The sequence below is a fragment of the Hyla sarda genome, chromosome 1 (assembly GCF_029499605.1).
Source record: "Hyla sarda isolate aHylSar1 chromosome 1, aHylSar1.hap1, whole genome shotgun sequence".
NCBI classification, from domain to species: domain Eukaryota; kingdom Metazoa; phylum Chordata; class Amphibia; order Anura; family Hylidae; genus Hyla; species Hyla sarda.
This window is the reverse complement of record NC_079189.1, coordinates 15,458,832-15,476,739: the sequence shown is the minus strand read 5'-3', so window position 1 is coordinate 15,476,739 and position 17,908 is coordinate 15,458,832. Positions and strand designations below refer to the sequence as shown.

At 41.8% G+C, this 17,908-nt stretch overlaps 1 protein-coding gene and 1 long non-coding RNA gene across 2 annotated transcripts in view; one reads left to right on the top strand and one right to left on the bottom strand.

Annotated features, from left to right (window-relative positions):
* Positions 1-17,908, bottom strand: part of SFXN5 (sideroflexin 5) — a 296,507-nt gene that overhangs the window by 202,884 nt on the left and 75,715 nt on the right. Inside the window, exons 5-7 of the mRNA XM_056552672.1 lie at positions 17,833-17,887; positions 16,983-17,008; positions 7,479-7,532 (exon numbers count right to left, since the gene is read on the bottom strand). Of these exons, the coding sequence (XP_056408647.1) occupies positions 7,479-7,532; positions 16,983-17,008; positions 17,833-17,887 (135 nt within the window). The remainder of the gene's footprint in view (positions 1-7,478; positions 7,533-16,982; positions 17,009-17,832; positions 17,888-17,908) is intronic.
* LOC130314253 (uncharacterized) overlaps positions 1-17,908 on the top strand; it is an 82,520-nt gene that overhangs the window by 37,470 nt on the left and 27,142 nt on the right. The window lies entirely within an intron of this gene.

The following is a 17,908-nucleotide window of genomic DNA, read 5'->3' as shown; positions in this document are numbered from 1 at the left end:
ATTTTTGCTTACCATTCTTCTGATCATTTTGACACCACGGTGAGAGATCTTACGTGGAGCCCCAGATCAAGCGATATTATCAGTGGTCTTCTATGTCTTCCATTTTCTAATAATTGCAGCCACATTTGATCTCCTCAAACCAAGCTGCTTGCCTATTGCAGATTCAGTCTACCCAGCCTGGTGCAGGTCTACAATTTTGTTTCTGGTGTCCTTCGACAGCTCTTTGGTCTTGGTCATAGTGGAGTTTGGAGTTTGACTGTTTGCGGTTGTGGACAGGTGTCTTTTATACTGATAAGTTCATACAGGAGCCATTAATACAGGTAACGAGTGGAGGACAGAGGAGACTCTTAAAGAAGAAGTTACAGGTCTGTGAGAGACAGAAATCTTGCTTGTTTGTAGGTGACCAAATACTTATTTTCCACCATAATTTGCGAATAATTCTTTAAAAATCAGACAATGTGATTTTATGGATTTTGTTTCTCATTCTGTCTCTCATAGTTGAGGTTATAACCTATGATGAAAATTACAGCCTCTCATCTTTTTAAGTGGGAGAACTTGCGCAATTGGTGGCTGACTAAATACTTTTTTGCCCCACTGTATTTCAGAGCAGTCCTTGCGCCGTCATGTTCTGCCTGCGCTCTACTGTCTGTGGAATGTCTGCACGGAAATTTAGGCTACGTTCACACAGTCAACTGTCCGCTCGGAAAATTCCTGCGGTGTGAACATAGCCTTACTGGAGACTCCAGGATGTACTGTGTAAGCAGAAGATGTAGTAATACACCCTCTTATTGATATAGGAGGACAGGAGGCATAGGAACCCCGCTATTTCATTACACAGGTTCTCTTTAAACCATGAAATCCCTCCAGATAGGATGTGATGAAGAAGATTAATAATAAATGAGTAAATGACCTAAATAAGAAAGAATAGACTGTAAGGCAGTGTTTCCCCACTAGGGTGCCTCCAGCTGTTGCAAAACTACAACTCCCAGCATGCCCGGACAGCCTTTGGCTGTCCGGGAATGCTGGGAGTTGTAGTTTTGCAACAGCTGGAGGCACACTGGTAGGGAAGCACTGCTGTAGAAGAACGGAGGAGTAACTGAGGTGCAAGTCACTAGCCATGACTGAAGTTGTTATGTACCCAATACATGTCCTGCACCCCAATATGGGGTACTAAGGTATAACACTACCTACAGATGACCCCTAAACTGAGAAAATACCTACTGATGACCCCAAAAGTGAGAAAATACCTACAGATGACCCGTAAACTGACACAATACCTACAGATGACCCCTAAACTGAAACACTACCTACAGATGACCCCTAAACTGAGACACTACCTACAGATGACCCCTAAACTGAGAAAATACCTACTGATGACCACAAAAGTGAGAAAATACCTACAGATGACCCGTAAACTGACACAATACCTACAGATGACCCCTAAACTGAAACACAACCTACAGATGACCCCTAAACTGAGACACTACCTACAGATGACCCCTAAACTGAAACACTACCTACAGATTACCTCTAAACTGAAACACTGCCTACAGATAACCCCTAAACTGTAACACTACCTACAGATGACCCCTAAACTGAGACACTACCTACAGATGACCCCTAAACTGTGACACTACCTACAGATGACCCCTAAACTGAGACACTACCTACAGATGACCCCTAAACTGAGACACTACCTACAGGTGACCCCTAAACTGAAACACTACCTAAAGATTACCTCTAAACTGAAACACTGCCTACAGATAACCCCTAAACTGTAACACTACCTACAGATGACCCCTAAACTGAGACACTACCTACAGATGACCCCTAAACTGTGACACTACCTACAGATGACCCCTAAACTGAGACACTACCTACAGATGACCCCTAAACTGAGACACTACCTACAGATGACCCCTAAACTGAAACACTACCTACAGATGACCCCTAAACTGAAACACTACCTACAGATGACCCCTAAACTGAAACACTACCTACAAATGACCCCTAAACTGAGACACTACCTACAGATGACCTCTAAACTGAAACACTACCTACAGATGACCCCTAAACTGAGACACTACCTACAGATGACCCCTAAACTGAAACACTACCTACAGATGACCCCTAAACTGAAACACTACCTACAGATGACCACATTGTGATCCAGTGTGTAATCTCACAGTCACCTTACATTGCATACTCCAGTGAATCTCCATGTATGACCGTCACCCCTGTACTTCTGTTCATGCACAAGGAAGCTCAGGCTGAACAGTGATAGAGGTTTTACAAGACTCCCGAAATCCTGATTAACCCCTCATGGTTATTCTGAAGATCCTCCCGATTATGACATAGAATACAGTACAGAGCTGTCATTTTACTATCAGAGTTTTGTAATGTGTGTGAGAGGTGATGGGAAGTCGGAAAATGAGAGTAAAAAGTGCTCGAAACTTAGTCAATAAAAGGGAAGTATTACTACAACAATACTGTATAAGTATGATAATACTACATCCTAACTACTATAGTACTGCTCCTATATTTAAGAATATAACTACTATAATACTGTCTCCTATGTACAATAATATAACTACTATAATACTGCTCCTATGTACAAGAATATAACTACTATAATACTGCTCCTATATACAAGAACATAACTACTATAATACTGCCCCTATATACAAGAATATAACTACTATAATACTGCCCAATATATACAAGAATATAACTACTATAATACTGCCTCCTATATACAAGAATATAACTACTATAATACTGCCTCCTATATACAAGAATATATCTACTATAATACTGCCTCCTATATACAAGAATATAACTACTATAATACTGTCTCCTATATACAAGAATATAACTACTATAATGCTTATCCTATATACAAGAATATAACTACTATAATACTGCCCAATATATACAAAAATATAACTACTATAATACTGCCCAATATATACAAGAATATAACTACTATAATACTGCCTCCTATATACAAGAATATAACTACTATAATACTGCTCCTATGTACAAGAATATAACTACTATAATACTGCTCCTATATACAAGAATATAACTACTATAATACTGCCCCTATATACAAGAATATAACTACTATAATACTGCCTCCTATATACAAGAATATAACTACTATAATACTGCCTCCTATATACAAGAATATAACTACTATAATACTACTCCTATATACAAGAATATAACTACAATAATACTGCCCCTATATACAAGAATATAACTACTATAATACTGCTCCTATATACAAGAATATAACTACTATAATACTGCCTCCTATATTCAAGAATATAACTACTATAATACTGCTCCTATGTACAAGAATATAATTACTATAATACTGCTCCTATATACAAGAATATAACTACTATAATACTGCTCCTATATACAAGAATATAACTACTATAATACTGCTCCTATATACAAGAATATAATTACTATAATACTGCTCCTATATACAAGAATATAACTACTATAATACTGCCTCCTATATACAAGAATATAACTACTATAATACTGCTCCTATATACAAGAATATAATTACTATAATACTGCTCCTATATACAAGAATATAACTACTATAATACTGCCTCCTATATACAAGAATATAACTACTATAATACTGCTCCTATATACAAGAATATAACTACTATAATACTGCTCCTATAAACAAGAATATAACTACTATAATACTGCCTCCTATATACAAGAATATAACTACTATAATACTGCTCCTATGTACAAGAATATAACTACTATAATACTGCTCCTATATACAAGAATATAACTACTATAATACTGCCCCTATATACAAGAATATAACTACTATAATACTGCCTCCTATATACAAGAATATAACTACTATAATACTGCCTCCTATATACAAGAATATAACTACTATAATACTACTCCTATATACAAGAACATAACTACAATAATACTGCCCCTATATACAAGAATATAACTACTATAATACTGCTCCTATATACAAGAATATAACTACTATAATACTGCCTCCTATATTCAAGAATATAACTACTATAATACTACTCCTATATACAAGAATATAATTACTATAATACTGCTCCTATATACAAGAATATAACTACTATAATACTGCCTCCTATATACAAGAATATAACTACTATAATACTGCTCCTATATACAAGAATATAACTACTATAATACTGCTCCTATAAACAAGAATATAACTACTATAATACTGTCTCCTATATACAAGAATATAACTACTATAATACTGCTCCTATATACAAGAAGATAACTACTATAATACTGCTCCTATATACAAGAATATAACTACTATAATACTGCTCCTATATACAAGAATATAACTACTATAATACTGCCTCCTATATACAAGAATATAACTACTATAATACTGCTCCTATATACAAGAATATAACTACTATAATACTGCCCATATATACAAGAATATAACTACTATAATACTGTCTCCTATATACAAGAATATAACTACTATAATACTGCTCCTATGTATAAGAATATAACTACTATAATACTGCCTCCTATATACAAGAATATAACTACTATAATACTGCTCCCATACACAAGAATATAACTACTATAATACTGCTCCTATATACAAGAATATAACTACTATAATACTGCTCCTATGTACAAGAATATAACTACTATAATACTGCCCATATATACAAGTATCCACTATCCTAAGGATAGGGGATAAGTTTGAGATTGCGGGGGTCCGACCGCTGGGGCCCCCTGCGATCTCTCTGTACGGGGGCCGGGCTCTCCGGCCACATAGCGGGTGTCGACCTCCGCACGAAGCGGCGGCCGACACGCCCCCTCAATACATCTCTATGGCAGAGCCGGAGATTGCCGAAGGCAGCGCTTTGGCTCTGCCATAGAGTTGTATTGAGGGGGCGTGTTGGCCACCACTTCGTGCGGAGGTCGACACGCCCCCTTCCCGCAGGCTGTCGGGGCTCCGTACAGGAGATCGCAGGGGGCCCCAGCGGTCGGACCCCCCGCGATCTCTAACTTATCCCCTATCCTTAGGATAGGGGATAAGTTGTTCACCACTGGGTCACCACTGGACTACTCCTTTAAGAGATTTTGGCCCTGATTTACTAAGAGTCTTGTGTAGGTTTCTTTGTGGGTTTTATTTCCCTACAATTTATTTTCCACGATATTTACTAAGGTTTCCCTACATTTTCCACTTTCCCTACATTTTGCTTTTTTTACCCCTGTTCTGATCTGTCGGGTTTTCCTCAGCTCAAACCCACCCCATTTTATGTGGAAACCTTAGTAAACATGTAGAGTTTTTGTGAAAATGTCAGGAACACGGCCCTTTTTCATAGACCACGCCCCCTTTCACTGGCGACCACGCCCCTTTTTCGGGTTTTCTCAGCAAAATGGAGAGTTAGTCGGGGTTTTTTCAATTCTGGCGTGGATTCTGGCGCAGACTGAATTTGTGGCGCGGATTCTGGCGCAGACAGAATTTCTGGCGCAGTGCGACAGAATCTGGCGCAAAACCCAACAAAACATGTCGGGTTTGCAATAGTAAATGAGGGCCAATGTTTTCCAAACTTTTTACACTCATTACTTGGAGTGCATCCTCACTGTTGCAGACAGTAAAGAAACTATTTGCGTCCTGGTGCCCTGCGGAGAAAGCACCATCCACTGTATCCGTCATGCTGCTTAGCGAATCATCCGATTCCTTGTCCGTATTATCACTCACACTGACCATAGGGATATAGAGGATCATTTTCGTGCTCTGACCGGAAAAGGAGAAGACATAGTCCAAAAATATGGGTAGGAGAAACAGAGATCGTCACTGCCGCGTACGGTGAAAGTCCTCTTTACTGTGAGTGTTTGCAACTGGCGCCACTTTTGCTGCACCGACAAATACGTTACCCTAGGCGGAGTGGTGGTACGCTGCAGGGACTTTGTATGTTGCTGCACGAAAAACGTCGTCTACGCTGCGTGTGCCTCAGGTTCTATAACCCAGAGAGGCTACCCCAAAAAAATCCCGGAGGAGGCTTTCTCCAGGGCGTACAGTTGTGAACAATCTGAATTGTTTTAAAGAATAAGAAATATCGGAAGAGACATCAAGATAGAAATAGAGAGGTGGAAAAACCTTTCTCCTTTTCTTCTGCCTATAGCCCCGTTGCACATAAAATAAAAAAACACCATTAACAACTGGTTCCGTAAAAGGGCTACTCCGCTGCTCAACGCTACGGGAGCTTGTGGCGTCATAGCTCCGCCTCCTCATGACGTCACGCCCCCTCCCATAGACTTGCATTGAGGGGGTGGGTCGTGACGTCATGAGGGGGCGGGGCTATGATGTCACGAGCTCCCGGCGCCGGCTCCAGCAGCGGAGTACCTCTTAAAAAATTGGACAACGAGTAGACCCCTAGTGACTTTAAAAAATATGTAAGAATTTAAAAGACACGTTAGTAAGCAGTAGTTTCAACACCACCACCTCTCCTGACAAGAACTGGTTAAATAAAAGCACCCTGAAAGGAACCCACAGACGTGGGCATTGCAACTGGCTCAACTTTTGCTGCAGCGACAAATACGTTACCCTAGGAGGAGAGGAGGTACACTGCAGGGACTTTGTATGTTGCCGCACGAAAAACGTCGTCTACGCTGCGTGTGCCACAGGTTCTATATCGTTTGCACTACCCGCCCTGTAAACTTTAGGTTTAGGGAGCACATAAATTCCCTTAAAACGGGTAAAGGCTTCCGCAGACTGATGCAGCATGTTAGAGGCTCATAGTAATGACCCGAAAGCATTGCAACTTCTTGGGATTGAACAAGTGGCTGCAGTGGCAGGCGGAGACATACGGAATCGTTTACTACAAAGAGAAGGTAAATGGATTTTGAAAAGAAACGCATTAGGAAACCGCGGTCTAAACGATAGACTAGATATGAGCGCCTTTATGTGATGTACTGTTTAAGGTTCATAGAAACATTTTCTCTGGTTTGTCAGGGTTACTCCGCTCCCCAACATCCGGAACTCAATATTCTGAACGCAGGGTGCGGGCTGCCGTGTTCACGCCCCGCCCTGTGATGTTCCATCCCGCCCCCTCAATGCAAGTCTATGGAAGGGGGCGGGCGTGAACACGGAAGCTCGCACCCTGGCTATAGGGTTAGAGCACAGGAGGGAACCGCATAGTGGTCCCGTAACTGCGTTGTGCTGCTGTTGCAAACACTCCCAGTAAAGAGGACTTTCACCACACACGGTATTGCCGATCTCTGTTTCTCCTACCCTATATCTCAGAAGGACCCTACAAGCATGGTGCATCGTCCGTGTGGTCTATATCCATTTGCACAACTTTTTTTTCCATACCTTCCTAAACCCTTCTCGCACCTTCTATAGGCCCCAGCATTAGTTCTGCCATATTCCATAATACTCTGTACAGAAAGCCACTTACCTGCCAGAAGATTGTAGATGACAGGGTCTGATTTGGCAGCAGGAGACCCACAACCTACAAACAAAAAGGAAAAAAAATGTAAAAAAAGAGAGTCATTATGACCGCCCATGTCTTATCCGCTTTAAGAATCATTGTAATGGAGGAGAAGGTAAGGGAAGTATAGTTCCTCACCGGTGTCAAGATCTGTACTTGCTGTCAATAACTAGAAACAACCTGCCTCGCTTACACCACTGATGGGCATGTTAGAAAGTATTTTAGTAAAAGTTACTATATTAACCCTGTCGACGGCCCTTGTGTTTCTTTAAAGAGAACAAGCATACTGCGTTCCAGCTTTACCAAACCCTGATAATCTACTTGTCATCCCTGCTCTTCTCACTGCGGCAGCACTGTCATGCCTTCTCCCTGCCGTTGCACTGAAATCTTCTCCCCCCCCCCCCCCCACCTTACTTTTCCCTCAGCCGTGTTAAATCTTCTCCCCCTCCCCTGCACTAACTATTCTCTGCACCTGCCAGCTGGACAGTTAAATAATACTTAACCATGACATTAATCTGGTTCATTGAGATCCTTTTAGAAAAATGACACACTATTTTTAGAGCTCGCTGGGTCAGAAGATGGAGTAAATGATGGCAGATGATTCCAGATGTAGGGTGAACAGCGTTCTTTTATTGCAGTTTGAAAGGGTTGACAACGCATTTCGAGGAGGTCTGCACCCTTCTACCTCAGGTTAGAGGATGTCAGAGGATGTTTAAAACTACCGGGCGATCATGAAACCTCCAGCTGTTGCAAAACTACTATGTTTGGGTAGACACCGCAAACCATGTACAGAGCGCGCTCAATCACTGGTTGCTGCCCCCTGCTGGAGGAGGACTAGGACTGCTGAGTATATGCAGATCCTCCTTAGGGAGAACATGTCAGAAGATCACGGACAAATGACTGGACGGCTTAAAATCCCCAGGCAGAACTCTGTTCCTATTTACAGATACATAAAAAGCGTAAATCCGCCAGATCTAGACATTTCCATCATTTGTTCACCATAGACAATTGCGCAGTGGAGCGCAGCGTCCAGGCCCTGAGAAGAAGCTGCTTCCAGACACTGAAGGATCAGCACTTAACCCCTTATTGTCTGTTTTTGACCTCATCCCTCGACACTCCATTGGTCCAGACCTTGATTTTTTTTCCTATGAAATTCTGCATATTAAGGTAACATTTTGCGGTCCCTATAGCTGAAACGTGTATATTATACAGTGCCTTGCACAAGTACCCCGCCCCCCCCCCCCCCCGCCCCCTTTCCTTGGACTTTTCAACTTATTGTCAGGGTATAACAGGTTGTTTTTTTTTTTTTTTGGTTTTTTTTTTTTAAATCAACTGGTGCCAGAAAGTTAAACAGATTAGTAAATGACTTCTATTAAAAAATCTTTACCCTTCCAGTACTTTTTAGCAGCTGTATGCTACAGAAAAAAATTATTTTCTTTTTAAATTTCTTTTTTGTCTCGTCCACAGTGCTCTCTGCTGACACCTGATGCCCGTATCAGAGGAACTGTCCAGAGCAGCATAGGTTTGCAATGGGGATTTTCTCCTGTTCTGGACAGTTCCTGATACGGGCATCAGGTGTCAGCAGAGAGCACTGTGGACAAGACAAAAAAGAAATTCAAAAAGAAAAAGAATTTCCTCTGTAGCATACAGCTGCTAAAAAGTACTGGAAGGGTAAAGATTTTTTAATAGAAGTCATTTAAAAAAAATCTGTTTTAACTTTCTGGCACCAGTTGATTTAAAAAAAAAAAAAAAATATATATATATATATATATATATATATATATATATATATATATATTTTTTTTTTTTTTTACCGGAGTAACCCTTTAAGGACCAACACAAAATAGTCCATCATTCCTACATGAGACCATAAAGTGACTGGAGATGCAGGAATGATTCCAGCGCTGGACGAACAATGGCAGGAGAGCGGTAGATAAAATAAGCAGGTGGGTTTAATGAACAAAGATGCAACGCGTTTCGCTGCGCATGCGCAGCGAAACGCGTTGTATCTTTGTTCAATAAACCCACCTGGATATTTTATCTACCACTCTCCTGCCATTGTTCGTCCAGCTCTGGAATCATTCCTGCATCTCCAGTCACTTTATGGTCTCTTTACGCTGTCCATTGTTGTGCGTGAGTTCACACAACCTACTCTGGTAAGAGGCTGTGGATGGTTCCTCTTTACCTGTCCGAGAGGTTCTACCTTTTTTTTCTATCATACCTACATGGATATTTTTGGAACTTTCCCAATTGTTAGAATTTGTTCATACACCAATACACATCCCAGATATACTTCAAATTAAAGGGGTTATCCTTTAACTGGCACCAGGTGACAACTGGCACCAGTTGATTTAAAAGAAAAAAGGTTTTCACCGGAGTACCCCTTTAAAGGGGTTATCCTGGAAAAAAACTTATTTTTTTTATATATATCTCAACTGGCTCCAGAAAGTTAAACAGATTTGAAAATTACTTCTATTAAAAAAAAAATCTTAATCCTTTCAGTACTTATGAGCTTCTGAAGTTGAGTTGATCTTTTCTGTCTAAGTGCTCTCTGATGACACCTGTCTCGGGAACCGCCCAGTTTAGAAGAGGTTTGCTATGGGGATTTGCTTCTAAACTGGGCGTTTCCCGAGACACGTGTCATCAGAGAGCACTTAGACAGAAAAGAACAACCTTAACTCCAGAAGCTCATAAGTGCTGAAAGGATTAAGATTTTTTAATAGAAGTCATTTACAAATCTGTTTAACTTTCTGGAACCAGTAGATATATATAAAAAAAAAGGTTTTTTCCTGGAATACCCCTTTAAGAGTTCATCTAAGTCCCCCTAGTATCCAGGAGTGACCAGCAACCAAAATAGCCCCAGAGATAATGCCATTTGGGATTCCTTGGGCGCTAATCTTTCAATTCCTTCAATGCATAGTAATAACTGTGGGCTCTGCCATGAATTAGATTAAAGGGGTATTCCAGGAAAAAACTTTTTTTATATATATATCAACTGGCTCCACAAAGTTAAACAGATTTGTACATTGCTTCTATTAAAAAAATCTTAATCCTTTCAGTACTTATGAGCTGCTGAAGTTGAGTTGCTCTTTTCTGTCTAAGTGCTCTCTGATGACACGTGTCTCGGGAAACGCCCAGTTTAGAAGTAAATCCCCATAGCAAACCTCTTCTACTCTGTGCAGTTCCCGAGACAAACAGAGATGTCAGCAGAGAGCACTGTTGCCAGACAGAAAAGAACAACTCAACTTCAGCAGCTGATAATTATTGAAAGGAATAAGATTTTTTAATAGAAGTAATTTACAAATCTGTTTAACTTTCTGGAGCCAGTTGATATATATAAAAAAAAAGTTTTTTCCTGGAATACCCCTTTAAGACAGTCAATGTCAGCGGGACATTCAGTCAAGAAAAGAAGCATATGTCACATCCTTGTGCCACCTATCACCTCACAGACCTTGGCAGAAAAATGCATATTTAGGTGATAATATTACTGTAAGTTAAACCACAATTACGGTAGGTGTCAAGGTTCACTACAAGGACATTTTTGGAAAAATGTGAATAATGAAAAATGTTTATTAGCCAAAAATATATCTCTGATCTAATTAAAAATCATCAAGTGATCATCTAAGTCTCCTTAGCATCCTGGGGTGACCAGTCATTTAAAGGGATACTCCGAAGGAAAGCTTTTTTTTTTTTTTTTAAATCAACTGGTGCCAGAAAGTTAAACAGATTTGTAAATAACTCTATTAAAAACAATCTTAATCCTTCCAGTCATTATTAGCTGCTGAATACTACAGAGGAAATTCTTTTCTTTTTGGAACACAGTTCTCTGCTGACATCTCTGTCCATTTTAGGAACTGTCCAGAGCAGCATATGTTATCTATGGGGATTTTCTTCTACTCTGGACAGTTCTTAAAATGGACAGAGATGTCAGCAGAGAGCACTGTGCTCGTGATGTCAGCAGAGAGCTCTGTGTTCCAAAAAGAAAATAATTTCCTCTGTAGTATTCAGTAGCTAATAAGTACTGGAAGGATTAAGATTTTTTAATAGAACTCATTTACAAATCTGTTTAACTCTCTGGCATCAGTTGATTTAAAAAAAAAAAAAGGAGTACCCCTTTAAGACAGTCAATGTCAGCGGGACATCCAGTCAAGATGATGTGGGCTAGATGCAGAAAAGAGCATATGTCACATCCTTGTGCCGCCTATCACCTCACAAGACATTGCATTGGAGGTAGATCTTGGCAGAAAATGCATAGTTAGGTGATATTATTACTGTAAGTTGAACCACAATTAGGAGTCAAGGTTCACAATAAGGAACAATGAAGCCAAAAATATAACTCTGATCTAATTCAAAATCATCAAGAGATCATCTAAGTCTCCCTAGCATCCTGGGGTGACCAGTCATTTAAGAAAGAGATTATATCACTGGGAATTCTTCCTCCCATTCCTTCCATGGTTAGTAAATAAGACGAAGGCAACCAACTGCAGCTGCACTTCTAGCCATGCAGGCATAGACCAGGGCTAACACCCTTGTAGACCAGAGACATAAGTCACCTTTCTTGTAACTAGAATACAGCAGCTGGAGATCCATGGGTTGGGAAACACTCTCTGGTCTACAGGCTCTGCCAAGACCCAGACACGTTACACTAATGGCAGAACCTGTCAGAAAGTGCACAGGTAGGTGATCATTTTACAGTAAGCTGTAGTTGTGATCAGGTCAGGGGTCAAGGTTCACTACACGGGTATGGTTGTAATTTTTGCAATTATTAGAATTTGTTTATACACCAAAGCACAACCCTGATATCTTTGCAAATGATCAGGAATTCATCTAAGTCTCCCTAGTACCCTGGGGTGACCAGTCATTTAAGAAACTCCAGCAACTATATCAGTGGAGACTCCTAAGAGTCATCTCACCTTCTTTTTATTAATAATAATCTGTGATGTCTACAGTCAGCTGGAATTGGACTCAGCTCACCCCAGATCCTGAATGGCAATTAAAGGGGTGCACTGATGCTATACATAGAGGGCATGCTGATTAGATCTGCTAGTAATGTCTGATCGGGGTGACATTGCTTTCACTGAATGTTTGTACAGGTGACTACGGCTGCTGAGAAGATGGAAGGCCCGAGGCCGTAGTTAACTTGTTGCTTGGTAATTGCACATTGTAGTCTTCAATCACACTGATGGCCGTACATTAGTGTAATGGCGGGATGTGTCTGGTCAGGGCCGCAGGACAGCGCAGGTGTGGGGTTTCCTCTCGCCTGCCTCTTGTTACCTTCACAATTGTCTTTTAAGTTGTAATTGATGGTGAAGTAAAAGTTTTCATTGGGACCATGTGACCCATGTAGCCTATAAACGAGTGACCGAATTCTTATGTTCCCTCTCCTGAGGTTCCTTGTTCTTCTAACATTACTGAATTGCATTAGGGGTAATTCCCTGGCACCAAAATGGGGCAATGGAGACTGAAAGAACGTTGTCTGGTCTGATGAGCCGCGATTCCAGCTGTAATATTCAGATGTCAGGGTCAGAATTTGGCGTAAATAACATAAAGCATGGATCCATCCTGCCTTGTATCAGAGGTTCAGGCTGGTGGTGGTGTAAAGGTTTGGGGGACATTTTCTGGTCACACTTTGGGCTCCTTAGTACCAATCGATCATGGTATAAACACCACAACCTACCTGAGTATTGTTACTGACCATGTCCGTCCCTTTATGACCACAGTGGACCCATCTTCTGATGATACTTCCAGCAGGATAATGCCCCATGTCACATGACATCATCTCATACAGGACAATGATGTCACATGACATCATCTCATACAGGACAATGAGGTCACATGACATCATCTCATACAGGACAATGAGGTCACATGACATCATCTCATACAGGACAATGAGGTCACATGACATCATCTCATACAGGACAATGAGGTCACATGACATCATCTCATACAGGACAATGAGGTCACATGACATCATCTCATACAGGACAATGAGGTCACATGACATCATCTAATACAGGACGAGATCACATGACATCATGTCATACAGGACAATGAGGTCACATGACGTCATCTCATACAGGACAATGAGGTCACATGACGTCATCTCATACAGGACAATGAGGTCACATGACTCCAATGGCCTCCACAGTCTCCAGATTTCATCCTATAGATCATCGCCAGGATGTGGTGGAACCAGAGATTCTCATCATGGATCAGAAAAATCTACTGTGTGATGTCATCATGTCCATATGGAGGAACTGTGTGATATCATCTTGTCCATATGGAAGAACTGTGTGATGTCATCATGTCCATATGGAAGAACTGTGTGATGTCATCATGTCCATATGGAGGAACTGTGTGATGTCATCATGTCCATATGGAGGAACTGTGTGATGTCATCATGTCCATATGAAGGAACTGTGTGATGTCATCATGTCCATATGGAGGAACTGTGTGATGTCATCATGTCCATATGGAGGAACTGTGTGATGTCATCATGTCCATATGGAGGAACTGTGTGATGTCATCATGTCCATATGGAGGAACTGTGTGATGTCATCATGTCCATATGGAGGAACTGTGTGATGTCATCATGTCCATATGGAGGAACTGTGTGATGTCATCATGTCCATATGGAGGAACTGTGTGATGTCATCATGTCCATATGGAGGAACTGTGTGATGTCATCATGTCCATATGGAGGAACTGTGTGATGCCCCGAAGAATAAAGCCATAAGGGTTCCAGCCCTGTACTACCGAGGTGTGCCTAATAAATTGGCCAGTGAGTGTAAGGAACTGATCATCATGTACGTCCCTATATATTGTACAATTTCACTTTAAAATGTTTATTCTCAGCCTGAAAGGCCTCCTTAAAAACCTTATTTTTTCCATTTTTAGGGAAAGTAGACTGATAAACAATACGGGCCACATTAAGACCTCAACAGGGGTTGTCACTCAGCTTTTCCTGACTTCTGAAAATAGAACGGGTAATGGTCAGGAGGAAGGACTTATGGCGGACTTCTGATCTCTGGTCACATTACAGAAGAGGTTAAGAGTCAAAGGGCACCTCATTCTGGCCCTGATATGTTCCTAAGTGTCTTAAGTGCCAAAGAGGGCAAAAGAAGTGAGAGGGAGGAGAAGCTGATCCTGCGGGAGGAGAGTGATGGGCTGACTGGTTAGGAGAGGTCAGTAAACCCCCACAGGGCGCACAGCTGTATACCGCCCATCTATAGGGTAATGATGGCCGCTGCCAGGCATAATACAATGACATTCATTTCATCTGTCTGGAATGCGCCCTTGTAAAGGAAGCTCCTGCGCCACTTGTCTTATACAGCCATAAAGCTGTCTGGTGATAGAGAGGGCCCTCAGGGGCCCCTGAGCGACATCAATAATGGACTCTTACAGAGACCTGTCTAGTCTTGCTCCGCCAGCCTGTATAGTCTGGTGCTGCCCACAAAAGTGGCTTCAGTCTGACTACTGACCACAAAACGCCACCTACCAACCTATGTGTGAATTCACGTACACAGGCGGATGTAGCAGAGCTGACTATGTTATTTAAAGGGGCATTCCGGTGGAAAACTTATTTTTTTTTAATGAACTGGTGGCAGAAAGTTAAAGGGGTACTCTGCCCCTAGACATCTTATCCCCTATCCAAAGGATAGGGAATAAGATGTCAGATCGTTAGGGACCCCCAGGATTTTGGCTGCAGCACCCACCTGTTGCGGCTTCGGTCAGCGCTGGAGGCTCTCATCCTAACGCCTCACGACTTTCAGTGCCAGGAGATCGTGACGTCACGACTCCGCCCCCCAATGCAAGTCTATGGGAGGGGGCGTGACGGCTGTCACGCCCCCTCCCATAGACTTGCATTGAGGGGCAGGTCGTGACGTCACACGGGGTGGGAGTCGTGACTTCACGATCTCACGTCAATGTGGTTGGGAGCCGAAGCCTCCAGCAACAGGTGGGTGCTGCAGCCAAGATCCTTGGGGTCCCCAGCGGCGGATAAGATATCTAGGGGCGGAGTACCCCCTTAAACAGATTTGTAAATGACTTCTATTAAAAAAATCTTTACCCTTCCAGTACTTTTTAGCAGCTGTATGCTACAGAGGAAATTCTGTTCTTTTTGAATTTCTTTTTTTGTCTTGTCCACAGTGCTCTCTGCTGACACCTGATGTCCGTATCAGGAACTGTCCAAAACAGGAGAAAATCCCCATAGCAGACCAATGCTGCTCTGGACAGTTCCTGACACGGACAGAGGTGTCAGCAGAGAGCACTGTGGACAAGACAAAAAAGAAATTCAAAAAGAACAGAATTTCCTCTGTAGCATACAGCTGCTAAAATGTACTGGAAGGGTAAAGATTTTTTTAATAGAAGTCATTTACAAATCTGTTTAACTTTCTGGCATCAGTTCATAAAATAAAAAAAATAAAATGTTTTCCCCCGGAGTACCCCTTTAACTGTAAAACCACATATAAAACACAGCCTGATATCCCCAGGGGTCAACCCAGCTGATTTTACATCAACAAAAATTCATCCCTGTCCGAATGGCAGCGGTGTGTGCACTGGGCTTCAAACATTGTACCCCTTCCCCCAAAAACCTGATACAGTAGGTAAAAATGGTGGTCGGAGAGTATGGAGCAGGCTCAGGAGAGTGTGCTTATACCATGCTGCTTTGTGCTGAGCAAGGCCACAGGCAGAGGAGCAGACAGGACATGAATACAGCAGGTGCTGCAACCTTACTAATGAGATGATCTGCATCAGCTCTGGTTGGGGAACTGGCAAGAGTACTGGGGGAGGGGAGTAGGTAGGATAGAAGATATGTGATGAAAAGCTGAGGGAAAGCAATTCATTCTAAGCATCTGTCCAAACAAGAAGTACAGGACTAAAACCTCCAAACAAATACATTATTAATAGGTAGGCAATGCTATATGCTACTGTAGCATTCTTATTTTTTATACCTGACATCAGAGTACCCTTTTAATGTATGGCCAGAGTGCAGTTAGTCAGCAGAGAGCACTGTGGTCAAACTAAAAAGAACTTCATAACTTCCTCTGGAGTATACAGCAGCTGATAAGTACTGGAAGAATTAAGATTTTTATATCCAAGTAAGTCACAAATCTGTTTAACTTTCTGGCATCAGTTGATTTAAAAACTGTTTTCCCCTAGAGTACCCCTTTAAGGTCCAAAAAATGATCACCAGGACGTACCATTTATAGGAATGCCAATGGGTGTAACCTGTAGTGGTCATGTATGGCCTCCTCTCCCTGTATAGTGGGGTCTACCTATGCCTGCCGGACACCTACGGGACAGGACTCTTCATAGGCCTAACAGAGGATGAATGGGCCTTAGGCTGTCCGGACATGCTAGGAGTTGTAGTTTTGCAACAGCTGGAGGCATGCTGGTTGGGAAACACTGGGTTAGAACATTAGAGATATGTGATGTCAGACGGTATGTACATATGTAGATACTTACTATGGGGGTCCCAAAGGGGATATAACCTGTGAATAAGAACAGAATCAAGGTTACAATAGGGAAAACAGTAGTATTAATTCATAGTGTGCCTAGACCTGTGTATAACCCTACAGTGCTGGGGTCTGCAGGGACTTTACTTGTTTTGGGGGATCATATAACTGCAGTCACATCCAGAGCAGCAGACATTATTCTGATAGTTTCCTATTAAAGGGGTACTCCAGGGAAATATATATATATATATATATATATATATATATATATGTATATATATATATATATTGCAAAACCACCGCACTTCCTGGATAGGTTCCCTGTAAACTATCCTGCCTGATATGCATGGCTCCTGTGCCCTCTGTTGTCTTCTCTGCCTGCTTGGTGTTCTGTGCCATCCTTCTCTCCCCTTGCCTATATCTCCCAGCAATCATTGCAGCTCTGCTCTGCCAGCCAGCTTACTCTCTGAGAGCAGCCCCCACCCTCCTCCTCTGGGCAGAAGAGAAAGGTTCAGTCTCTGATTGGCTGAGGCTGCACACAGCTCCCAGTTCTCAGCACTAAAGGAAGTATAACTCATCAGTGCAGGGCAAAAAACACATGGTCTGTGTCTCTCAGGAGGGGGGAGGCTGCTTTCAGAGAGGGATTTGGACAGAGACAGAGTGGATGAGTGGATGATGTAATTGCCTGACGGATTCCACGTGGCAACCAGCAGAATTTACCGCTATTTACAATATGGGAGCCGGGTACATCAGAGCTTTAGATAATCCTAGAAACATTTCTATCCAATATGGAAAAATATAGAGAGATATCGGGGCAGAAAGAGCAATGAGTCCCTGTTGTTGGTTGACGCAAGTTGTACCTGACATTCGGAAAGGCATGAAGATCTTCTCATTGGTATCTGGGTGGATGATCGCCTGGAGAAAGAGAAGAAACGC